The sequence below is a fragment of the Somniosus microcephalus genome, chromosome 1, assembly GCF_052327205.1.
Source record: "Somniosus microcephalus isolate GS21.2 chromosome 1, FLI_Smic_1.0, whole genome shotgun sequence".
NCBI classification, from domain to species: Eukaryota; Metazoa; Chordata; class Chondrichthyes; order Squaliformes; family Somniosidae; genus Somniosus; species Somniosus microcephalus.
In genome coordinates this window covers 16683387-16695943 of record NC_140987.1, presented here as the reverse complement: position 1 = coordinate 16695943, position 12557 = coordinate 16683387, and the positions used below count along the sequence as shown (strand labels likewise).

Genomic DNA, 12557 nt, shown 5'->3' with positions numbered 1-12557 from the left:
GAACCTACTCCTGAATTTTGCCGGTTAACAGAGATTTCCGGTTATTTAGGTGCCAGTAAATCAAGAGTTTCCTGTATAAAGAAAGAACTTGCATTTATATCGCGCCTTTCACAACCGTAGGATTTCCCAAAGCGCTTTACAGCCAATTAAGTACTTTTTGCAGTGTAGTTACTGTTACAATGTGGGGAACACTGCCAGCCAATTTGCACACAGCAATCTCCCACAAACAACAGTGAGATAAATGACCAGATAATCCATTTTTTAGTGATGTTGGTTGAGTAATAAAGATTGGCCAGGACACCGGGGAGAACTCCCCTGCTCTTTTTCAAAATAGTGACGGTGGGATCTTTTATGTCCGCCTGAGAGAGCAGACGGGTCCTCGGTCTAACGTCTCATCCGAAAGACGGCACCTCCGACAGTGCAGCGCTCCCTCAGCACTGCACTGGGAGTGTCAGCCTAGATTTTGTGCTCAAGTCTCTGGAACGGGACTTGAACCCACAACCTGCTGACTCGGAGGCGAGAGCGCGCCCCACTGCTGCCCCCTCAGTACTGTAGATTTCTTTGTCGCACGTGGTCAGTTTTATGACTTCTTGTGTTTTTGACGCAGGTGGCGTTCTCTCAGCCGTGTTTCACAACAAGACCTCGGGAATGACGAAGGTTCTGAACGCCCTTCCGACGGAGTCTCTGAACCTGAGCTGTGGCGTGCCGTTGACCCTTCAGGGCCTTCGACTGATGCATGGCGAATACGGCAGCTTGGGCTGGGCCGAGCTGTTCCAACGGCCGGTGAAGCTGGCGAGGGAAGGCTTCCCCATCGACCGCATCCTGGCAGGAGCCATGAGAGGGGCGGCGGGGCAGGGGACCAACCTGTGCCCGCTGCTCTGTGACCGGGGCCGAGCGCTGAAAGGAGCGGGAGCCAATGCCACCAACCGCAAACTGGCCGACCTTCTTGAGAAGGTCGGCGCGGAGATGAAGGAAGCCTCCTTGCCGGAACCTCTCGCTTGGCAACTGGCTCAACCCGTGGCGAGGCCGGACCAGCGGGCGTTTGTGGAGGCCGTCGGACAGCAGCGAGCAGCCCTGGTCGAGCCTTTGGTGACCGGGCTCGACCGTTTCTTCCTGTACGCCCCACCGCCTCCCGCCGCCGGGGACGTCCTGACCCAGATCGTGAAACGGGCCAGTCGGCTCGGGCTCTCCTTGTCCAGCGTTTCCGGTGCCAAAAATACGTCCGGCACTTACTGGGATATTCTGACTGCTGCCCAGCAGGTCTACCAGAGCCTCCCGGGTTTCCTGGGAATCGTTCCCGGGAGCGGCCAGGAGCGAGGCGAGGGAAAACCCACCCCGAAGACGGCTCAGGCTGGCAGTCACGTCACGGTTATCGACTCCTTTGGCAATGTTTTGGCGATGGTCGGCTCCCTGAACAGCACATTCGGGGCGAAGTTCCTCTCCCCTTCCACCGGCACTTTCCTCAGCGATTTCACCGGGAGCGCGGGCTCTGGCGTTCTTTACTGGGCCTGCCCGGCGGTGCTGAGGGCTATGGCCGTGGACAACCTGGTGGCTGTGGCGAGTACAGGGGGAGCCCCTGCTCCCTTTGCTGCCGCCCAAGTGGTAGTGAGCAAGCTTTATTTCGAGAAATCGGCCAGGGAGGCGGTCTCCGGCCCCCGCTTTTACCTGAGCGTTGGAAGGGGAGGAACCCTGCACAAGTACGTCTCCGGACTGCTGAGAGAGTCCGAGATTTATACCCGCCTGTCCCGGGAAGAGCCGGGGCTGGAACTGCTCAATGGAACTGCAGGCGGTGTGACCGCCACCGTGGTCGAATCCCACCTGGGTCACACAGTGCTTTTGGGCAGCCACAAGCGTGCGCCTATGTCGATGGTTATTGATACCGCTGAAATGGAAGGCTATTTGGTCTGTTCCGAATGAGTATACAGCGTCCACTCCCCTGTCCCGCCATCCAGCTGTTTTTCCCGGTTACGCCATCCAGCGGTTTTCTAAATGATTTGGGGGGTTCTTGTCTCCACTGCTCTACTTGAAATCTATTCCCGGGTGTCATCTGTGGCTCAGTGGGTAGCCTTCCCGCCTCTAAGTCGTGAATTCAAGTCCCAGTCCAGGGATTGGAGCACAAAGTCTAGGCTGACACTCCACTGCAGTCCTGGGGAGCGCTGCACTGCCAGAGGTGCCGTCTTTTGGATGGGATGTTAATCCGAGGCCCCGTCTGCTCTCGTAAGTGGACGTTAAAGGTCCCAAGGACACTATTCGATGAAGAGCAGGAGAATTATTCCCAGTGTCCTGGGCAATATTTAACCCTTAACCAGCACCTAAAACAGATTATCTGGTTATTATCTTACTGCTGTTTGGGAGCTTGCTGTGCACAAATTGGCTGCCACGTTTCCTACAGCGACTCCACTTCATTGGTTGTAAAGCGGTTTGGGAATGTCCCGAGATCACGAAAGGCCCTCGAGAAATGTAAGTCTGTCTTTTAATTTATGCGTCATTCACTCTTTGTGGAAGAACTTCTTGGCTAAAACCCTGCTGATGTTACCGACCGCACAATCTCAAACAATTACATCCAATAATCCCGCCGTAACTAAATAAATATATATATTTTTTTACACACAAGTGCTGGGAATGTGAAATAAAACCAGAAAATGCCATAAATGGACAGTGCAGATGTTGTCGCCAATTCTGACAGGGTGCCCAGCCTAAACATTAACCTGCCTCTTCCCTTTAATAATGATGACGGACCTCTCGTCTCTGCATGTTTCTGTATTTCCCCAGCGGTGGATTGCAGAGATTCGATTGCACTACATTAAGCTGGGAGTCGCGCCTTTCGGCAATGTATCCATTGAGCCTTTCTGCGCCTAGTGGGAAGATCAGCTTACACTGGGGCCGAACCGGCCTTTTAAATGCGTCCTTATTGGATTTTTCCCGGAGGACTTGAGCCGGGGATTGAGTTGCATTGATCAGGACTGCTTTAAAATCCCATCTCCTCCTCTGAAGGATTACGGAGATGGGATTGCATTAAAGCGCGAATAGAGGCGTCTCGGTCAAAGTTTCCTCTGGAAGCTCTTTGGGAGATGACATTGCACTAACATTGCTGTTGGACTAGAATTTGTTTTGACTGTGATGGTGCGGAATGCTGATTGATTTATGTTGTATGTTTTGCAGTGTTGTTGAGCAGGAGCCCAAGAAGCTGCTTTTCCCCCTAGCCGTTCAATGGTGTTGAATGATGCCATTGGCCAACAACAGCATATAGCGTGCACGATTAATCACTTTGGCAAACTGTCAAAGCTCCTTGTCGGAACAGTTATAATCACACTTCTCTTTGTCCTCTTGCAATTAAAAAAAAAAATCGATTTTTGAAGTTCAGCAAGCATTGTTTCCCTGGAATTGTATACATAGGGTCAGATACCTGTTTCCATTGAATGCATTATTGACAGTGTCAGCCATGGCTCAGTGGCTAGCCCTCATGCCTCTGAGGCATGAGATTGTGGGTTCCAGTCACACTCCAGATACTTGAGCACAAAATCTACACCGACACTCCCAGTGCAGCACTGATGAAGTGCAGAGTCAGAGGTGCCGTCTTTTGGATGAGACATTAAACTGAGGCCACATCTGCCCCCTCAGGTGTACGTAAAAGATCACAGGGGACTATTTAGAACAAGAGCAGAGGAGTTCTCCTGGCGTTCTGGCCAATATTTATTCCTCAACCAATATCACAAAAAAAATGATCTGGTTATTTATCACATTACTGTTTGTGGGAGCTTGCTGTGCGCAAATTGGCTGTCGTGTTTTCTACATTACAACAGTGACTCCACTTCAAAATGGCTGTAAAGTGCTTTGGGACGCCCTGAGGTCATGAATGGTGCTGTGTAAATGCAAGTCTGACTTCCTGTTTATCTCCTCCTACCAAGTAACACAGAAGTGAGGGTATTACCATTGGGCCGATCTCTTGGCTACATATTTGGGTAGATCGTGACTTTGTGCGATAGTATAAAACGGGTGAGAGCGAGTTGGCAGCTCATTTTACATCTCTCCCCACTTATATTTCCTTTGACTTCAATGAGGAGAGACATAAAATGGGCTGCCGATTTGCTATGGTTCAATGAGGATTGAAGACTTCCTGGGCTATGGTTCAATGAGGATTGAAGACTTTGTGGGCTATGGTTCAATGAGGATTGAAGACTTCCTGGGCTATGGTTCAATGAGGATTGAAGACTTTGTGGGCGATGGTTCAATGAGGATTGAAGACTTTGTGGGCGATGGTTCAATAAAGATTGATGACTTTGTGGGCTATGGTTCAATGTGGATTGAAGACTTCCTGGGCTATGGTTCAATGAGGATTGAAGACTTTGTGGGTGATGGTTCAATAAAGATTGATGACTTTGTGGGCTATGGTTCAATGAGGATTGAAGACTTTGTGGGCTATGGTTCAATGAGGATTGAAGACTTTGTGCGCTATGGTTCAATGAGGATTGAAGACTGTGGGCTATAGTTCTATGAGGATTGAGGACTCTAGCTGGGCTATGGTTCTGAGAATTGAAGACTTGCTGGGGTCCAGTTCCACAGGGGTCAATAGTCTTAAGGTATTTTGCCTATGACTGTTCTGCATGTCTTTGCTTTTACAGTGAATGAGCCTGACGCTGCCCCTATCCCTTGTCCTGAAATGGGTACAAATGCCAGTGTGTACCCACCAGATCAGAAGCATAATCTTTTTGTTTTAAAAATTATAATTTAATCGATGCCTTGAGTTGAATGTCGATAATCAAGATTTATATTTAAATTGCGGCTCCACCATAAATTTACAGGCATTCACCAGAATTTGTCTATTTGTGTAGTCCATGTTCCTGACCATGTTTAAGGTCCTCTGTTTAACAGAGTCCTTTCACTTTCCTGTCCACCTGACTGCCTGACATCAAGGCTTTCCCTCAAGACATCTATTGTAATGGACGTGAGCCTTTCTGTGGTAAAGTGTACAGCATACAGTGCCACTCTACCTAACAATTCTTATTGTAGCAATGATGGAACTGCTAACTGACCACACACCTCTTTCCCTCCCGCCCCAAGTCCCTGAGAGAGGACATGTAGTCATTCATGAAAGGGGAGAAAAACTGGCCATCCCTTTATGGATCAGCTGTGGTTGTGGGTTCAAGTCCCACTCCAGAGATTGAACACAGAAGCTAGACTGACGCTTCAGTGCCGTACTGAGGGAGTGCTGCGCCATCGGAGGTGCCGTCTTTCGGATGAGATGTTAAACCAAGGCCCCGTCTGCCCTCTCGGGGACATAAAACATCTCACGGCATTATTTTGAAGAAGAGCAGGAGAGTTCTCCCCGGTATAACAACAGAAAACGCTGGAAAAACTCAGCAGGCCAGGGCAGCATCCGTGGAGAGAGAAACAGAGTTAACGTTTCAGGTCGAAGACACTTCATCAGAACTGGAAAACAAGCAGGAAAAGGAATAGATTTTAAAGCAAGTGGGGGCTGGGAAAAGGGGGAGGGGGATGAAAAAACAAAAGGGAAGTTCAGTGATAGGATAGAAAGCAGGAGACATTGAGAGACATTAAGAGATATTCAAGGAATAAAGGGTGGCTCTAGATGAAGTGTGAATGGCGCTGGCAGAATGAGGGACAGCTGCCCTGTGGGAGGGAAGAAAAAAGCCCAGACGAAAGTGTGGATTAAATAAAAAGAGAAAATATATATATGTGCCAATATTTATCCCTAACCAAAATCACTTAAAAAAAAAAAAAAAAAAAATTATCTGGTTATTATCACATTGCTGTTTGTGGGGGGCTTACTGTGCACAAATTGGTTGCTGCGATTCCTTGCATTACAACAGTGACTATACTTCAAAAAGTACTTCATTGGCTAGGAAGCACTTTGGGACCACCTGAGGTTGTGAAAGGTGTTCTATAAATGCAAGTCTTTAACGCAAGCAAGGGATCAAACCTGAGATTTTCCTGATCTGTGTGACTGTGTCATGCTACACACACCTTTTTACCCCACACCTCGCCCCACTCCAGTCCCGAACCCTTATCACTTTACAGAATCTCCTGTGCTGCCCCCTCCAAACATCTCTTCCATGGAACCTACTGTACATTTAAAAAAATCTCCAACAACAATTAAAACCTGAAGGAATGAGCCTCAACACTTGTAATAGTTAATTTTCAGTGCCCCAGAGATTGACTGACAGTAATTAACAGTTATCACATCGTTAAAATGGTACTTAGACTGAAATGGACAAGTCTTAACTTTCTACCATCTACCATGCAAGTACAGCAGCTGCATGCTGCTCAATGCATTTCAATGGCCAGACAGCGAGATGCCGTTTTTGCGAAGCTAAAGTGGAGCGGCACAACTCGGATAGCAACTTTTGCATATTTGAGTTTAACCGCATATTTGCCCCTCACCTGAAGTTGCTGTACCATTTGCGCATGAATAACACCGAGCGCCATTAGCCTCACTGTTACTTTGATGGCAAATTATGGGCTATTGTGTTAAACATACAACATTTATATAAGAAATAAGAGCAGGAGTAGGCCATCCGGCCCCTCGAGCCTGCTCCGCCATTCAATAAGATCACGGCTGATCATCGACCTCAACTCCACTTTCCCGCCCGATATCCATATCCCTTGATTCCCCTAGTGTCAAAAAATCTATCTATCTCAGCCTTGAATATATTCAAAGACTCAGCATTCACAGCCCTCTGGGGCAGAGAATTCCAAAGATTCACAACCCTCTGAGTGAAGAAATTCCTCCTCATCTCGGTCTTAAATGGCCGACCCCTTATCCTGAGACTATGTCCCCTAGTTCTAGACACTCCAGCCAGGGAAACAACCTCTCAGCATCTACCCTGTCACTCCCCTTCAGAATCTTGACCCAGTATTGAAACTGCTAAATATTTAATGCTTGTGCCCATTATCTCCAGCTATTACGCAGGATTGAAACAGGGCAGAACAAGAACTTCAACTCACTCTTACTTCAATAAGTTATAAATTAATAAACAGAAACTCTAAAAGTGTAACATTTTGGAAATACACAGAAAGCCTATCGGTATCTGACAAAAGATTGGTTAACATTTCTGACTGTAAACCACTTGAGTTTTCCCAGTTTATATTAACTGATTTAATTCTCCAATTAAAATAGAATTCTTGTTCTCACATTTTGAATGCATTTCAGGGGAAACTAGATTGCGTGAAAGGAATAGAAGATTATATTGATATGGTTAGATGAAATATGGTGGGAGGAGGCTTGTGCATCAACACTGGCATAGACCCGTTGGGCTGAATGGCCAGCTTCTGTGCTGTAAAATTCTTAAGAGGCTTGACAGGATAGAGGCAGGGAGGATGTTTCCTCTGACTGGGGGAGCTAGAACCAGGAGTCACGGTTGCAGAATAAGGGGTCGGCCATTTAGGACTGAGATGAGGAGGAATTTCTTCACTCAGAGGGTTGTGAATCTTTGGAATTCCCTACCCCAGAGGGCTGTGGATACTTAGTCGTTGAGCATATTCAAGGCTGAGATTGATAGATTTTTGGATACTAAAGGAACCAAGGGAATGGTACCCTAGTGGTATTGTCACTAGGCTAGTAATCCCGAGGCCTGGACTAATGATCCAGAGACATGAGTTCAAATCCCACCACGGCACCTGGGGAATTTAAATTCAGTTAATTAAATAAATCTGGAATAAGAAGCTAGTAATGGTAACCATGAAACTGTCGAATTTTCGTAAAAACCCATCTGGTTCACTAATGACCTTAAGGGAAGGAAATCTGCCGTCCTTACCCGATCTGGCCTATATGTGACACCAGACCCACAGCAATGTGGTTGACTCTTAATTGCTCTCTGAAATGGCCCAGCAAGCCACTCAGTTGTAACAAACCGCTATGAAACACATAAGAATGAAACTGGACAGACGACTTTGGCACCGGCTACGGACACAGCAACGGTACACCCAGCAAAGTCCTCCTCACCAACATCTGGGGACTTGTGCCAAAATTGGGAGAGTGTCCCACAGACTAGTCAAGTAACAGCCTGACCTAGTCATACTCACAGAATCATACCTTTCAGCCAATGTCCCAAACTCCTCCATCACCATCCCTGGGTATGTCCTGTCCCACCGGCCCTGGGAGTCCTCAACATTGACTCCGGACCCCTTGATGTCTAATGGCTTCAGGTCAAGCATAGGCAAGGAAATCTGCTGATTACCACCTACCGCCCTCCCTCAGCTGATGAATCAGTACTCCTGCATGTTGAACACCACTTGGAAGAAGCACTGAGAGTAGCAAGGGCACAGAATGTACTCTGGGTGGGGGACTTCAATGTCCATCACCAAGAGTGGCTCGGTAGCACCACTACTGACCGAGCTGGCTGAGTCCTGAAGGACACATAACTGCCAGTCTGGGCCTGCGACACAAGAGAATAAACCTACTTGACCTCATCCTCACCAATCTACCTGTCACAGATGTATCTGTCCATGGCAGTATTGGTAGCAGTGACCACCGCACAGTCATTGTGGGGATGAAGTCCTGTCTTCACACTGAGGACTCCCTCCATCATGTTGTGTGGCACTACCACCGTGCTAAATGGGATATCTAGCAGCTCAAAACTGGGCATCTATGAGACGCTGTGGGCTATCAGCAGCAGCAGAATTGTATTCCACCACAATCTGTAACCTCAGGGCCTGGCATATCCCTCACTCTACCATCAAGCCAGGGGACCAACCCTGGTTCAATAAGGAGTGTAGAAGAGCATGCCAGGAGCAACACCAGGCACACCTAAAACTCAGGTGCCAACCTGGGGAAGCTGCAACACAGGACTGCATGCATGCTAAAAAGTGGAAGCAGCATGTTATAGACAAGGCTAAGCGATCCCACAATCAACAGATCAGATCAAAGCTCTGCAGTCCTGCCACATCCAATCGTGAATGGTGGTGGACCATTAAACATCTAACTGGAGGAGGAGGCTCCATGAATATCTCCATCCTCAATGATGGTGGAGCCTAGCACGTGAATGCAAAAGACAAAGCTGAAGCGTTTGCAACCATCTTCAGCCAGAAGTGCCGAGTGGATGATCCATATCGGCCTACTCCTAAGGGGCCAATCTTCAGCCAATTTGATTCACTCCACATGATATTAAGAAACGGCTGAGCGCACTGGATACAACAAAGGCTATGGGCCCCGACAACATCCCGGCTATCGTGCTGAAGACTTGTGCTCCAGAACTAGCTGCGCCTCTAGCCAAGCTGTTCCAGTACAGCTACAGCATTGGTATCTATCCAGCAATGTGTAAAACTGCCCAGGTATGTCCGGTCCACAAAAAGCAGGACAAATTCAATCCGGCCAATTACCGCCCCATCAGTCTACTCTCAATCATCAGCAAAGTGATGGAAGATGTCATCGACAGTGCTATCAAGCAGCACTTACTCACCAATAACCTACTCACCAATGCCCAGTTTGGGTTCCTCCTAGAACACTCAGCTCCCGACCTCATTACAGCCTTATTCCAAACACGGACAAAGGAGCTGAATTCCAGAGGTGAGGTGAGAGTGACTGTCCTAGATATCAAGGCAGCCTTTGACCGAGTGTGGCATTAAGGAGCCCTAGTAAAACTGAAGTTAATAGGAATCGAGGGGGAGGAAACTCTCAACTGGCTAGAGTCATACCGAGCACAAAGGAAGAAACAGTCCATGCCCGCATGCAACAAGACCTGGACGACGTTCAGGCTTGGGCTGATAAGTGGTAAGTAACATTCATGCCACACAAGTGCCACAGAATGACTTTCTCTAACAAGTGAGAGTCTAACCACTGCCCCTTGACATTCAGCGGGTTTACCATCGCTGAATCCCCCACCATCAATATCCTGGGGGGTCACCATTGACCAGAAACTTAACTGGACCAGCCATATAAATACTGTGACAACAAGAACAGGTCAGAGTCTAGGTATTCTGCGGCGAGTGTCTCACCTCCTGACTCCCCAAAGCCTTTCCACCATCTACAAAGCACAAGTCAGGAGTGTGATGGAATACTCTCCACTTGCCTGGATGAGTGCAGCTCCAACAACACTCAAGAAGCTCGACAGCATCCAGGACAAAGCAGCCCGCTTGATTGGCACCCCATCCACCACCTTAAACATTCACTCCCTCCATCACCGGCGTACCATGGCTGCAGTGTGTACCATCTACAAGATGCACTGCAGCAACTCGCTATGGCTTCTTCGGCAGCACCTCCCAAACCCGCGACCTCTACCACCTAGAAGGACAAGTGTTAAGTATGTGTATTGTATTGAACAATTAACACAAAGACTTAAACGTATAACTCAAACAGGTCTTTACTGGTTGGAGGTAGGGACTACACATAGGTCTTTACTTCATGCCCACAGGCGGGAACTGAGGGGAGATCAGTACCCACAGTACTATTTATACCCCTATGGCCAGGAGTGGTACTGCGTATCACTACGCCCAACAAGTAGTGCAGTCCTGTCCATAGGTTCAAAGTAGCACACATATTACGTACACAACATTCCTCCCTTCCTAGCTTTACAGTCATCTCCCCATTTAACATAACGTAATAACATATATACATATATAACTTCAGGTTTACATAACAGAATAACATAGATACATAGATAACTTCATGTCAAAACAGATCACAGATTCAGTCTCTGCGGAAAACAGTTCACAGATTCAATCTCTGTGGTGGAGTCGGTTCACGTTGCTGGAGTGACTCATTCAATAGTCCTTCCATGGATTTAACAGTTTGAACTTCCGAACTGAATTGGCTCCGTTCGGAGGGACCACGTGTGTGATCTGGTAGAGGTAATAATGGTTCAGATGGGTCATCTTCTGTTTCGACTTTTCCTTTTCTGCTTCTTGGAGACTCTCTGGGCTCCACTGTCAGCTGCCAGCTGCATGCGCAGTTCCTCCTTCTCTTCCTCCTTTTTCCGTAGTAGAGCCACCTTCTCCCGATGTTCCGTAGACTTTCGGTGCTCCTCCATGATTTCTGTATGGTGGGAGTCGAAGTTACAAGTTGGGCAGGACAGGACATAGTAATATTCGGTGTCGTCCTGATCTAGGCCAGCGAGAGGGTCTTCTATTTCCTCCATACCCAGCTGGGCGTTAGCCAGCTTTTGTTCCAAGTCCAGACATCTTTCCTGAAGAGACTTCTTCATGCGTACCTCTTCATCCAGCTTTTTCTGGGCTTTCAGCAAGTCGTTTACTAATGACCTCATTTGAGATTTTACTACTTCAACTTCTTTTGGAGATTGATTGATCGGACTATTCAATCCCTCTACCGGAGCAGCTGTTTCAGCGGTCTGTTGTTCTACGTTGACGTGAGTCAGCGTACTTTTGGCATCCAAGGGCTGCTCTGTTGCAGTCATCTCAGTCTGTGTTGCCACCTCAGCTCTTCCAATAACCTTTGAGAGCTCCGAACCTCTTTCGTTTGAATATTGAAGTTCGTGTTCAAGTTTTTCCCATTTCAGAGTCCTGTCCTTCAGCATATGCAGGAGTTGGCTGACCGTTAACTCCTCTGACATCAGACGTTTTGTGTGCTCCTGCTCCATTTTCTCCATCAGCTGCTTCTGTTGTCTTTCCAGATTCTCCAACTCTATATCAAAGAACTCTTTTGTTGCATTCAACTCTTGCTCACAACGGCGAAGCATTTGTTCTAATTGCTGTTGTAGTTTGAAATGGAGTTGAGTTCGAGCCCGGTGTCCCTCAGAAATGGGCACATCAGTAGACTTGCCAGACTCAGAATCCACAGTTAAACTATGTTGTTGTTGCTCAGTGGAATTCTGTGCTGAAACTTTGTCTTTTGCACCTGAGTTGGGCTTACCATCATCCGTTCCAGAGTCTGGGCCGACTATCTTCACCGAGTTCTCACTCGTTATTGTTTGTAGGAAATGCCAGTCCATATTCATTTTCCTAATCCACTCCCGTCCTGGTAGTGGAGAACCTCCTTCAGATATCACATATAAGTCCATTATTTGACTGTCTTCGCCCTTGTGGACCACTGCAACCTCTATTTTCCCGATGGGGTACACTCTTTGCCCCGTGTATGTTTCCAATATAATCCCCGTATCCTGTAGGGGAATATGTTGGAATAACTTTCCGTAATCTTTCTTATTTATGACCGTCAATGCCGATCCAGTGTCCAATTCCAGTTTTACTTGGACTCCTTCTATCTGAAGAGTGACCCAAATTGTCTGGAGGTCTGCACCCTTACCAGCGTTGAGTACTCTTAAGCTAGCCAGTTCATTACTGCTAGCGTCTGAATCGGACTCCTGTTCGGTCACCTTGTGTACCTTTGCGTATTTTCCTTGCGGTGACTTCTTGTTGCTGGTCTTCTTCGCTGACCTGCATACTCTAGCTATATGTCCAAGCCTACCACAAGTTCTACATTCTTGGTTTTTAAACCAACACTGGTTCTGATCATGTGTTGTCTTTCCACAACGATAACATTTGCCAGAACTCACACCCAATTTGTGTGCACTGAGCTCCGGTGACCGTAGCTGCATTACTGCCGTGCCTCTCGCTGCGGCTTCGTGTGCTGCTGCCATAGTGACCGC

At 47.6% G+C, this 12557-nt stretch overlaps 1 protein-coding gene across 1 annotated transcript in view; it reads left to right on the top strand.

Moving 5' to 3' along the window:
* Positions 1–4225, top strand: part of ggt6 (gamma-glutamyltransferase 6) — a 120387-nt gene extending 116162 nt beyond the window's left edge. Inside the window, 2 exon segments of the mRNA XM_086002629.1 lie at positions 608–1828; positions 1831–4225. Of these exon segments, the coding sequence (XP_085858755.1) occupies positions 608–1828; positions 1831–1877 (1268 nt within the window). The 3' untranslated portion in view covers positions 1878–4225.
* The last annotated feature ends 8332 nt before the right edge of the window (positions 4226–12557 follow it).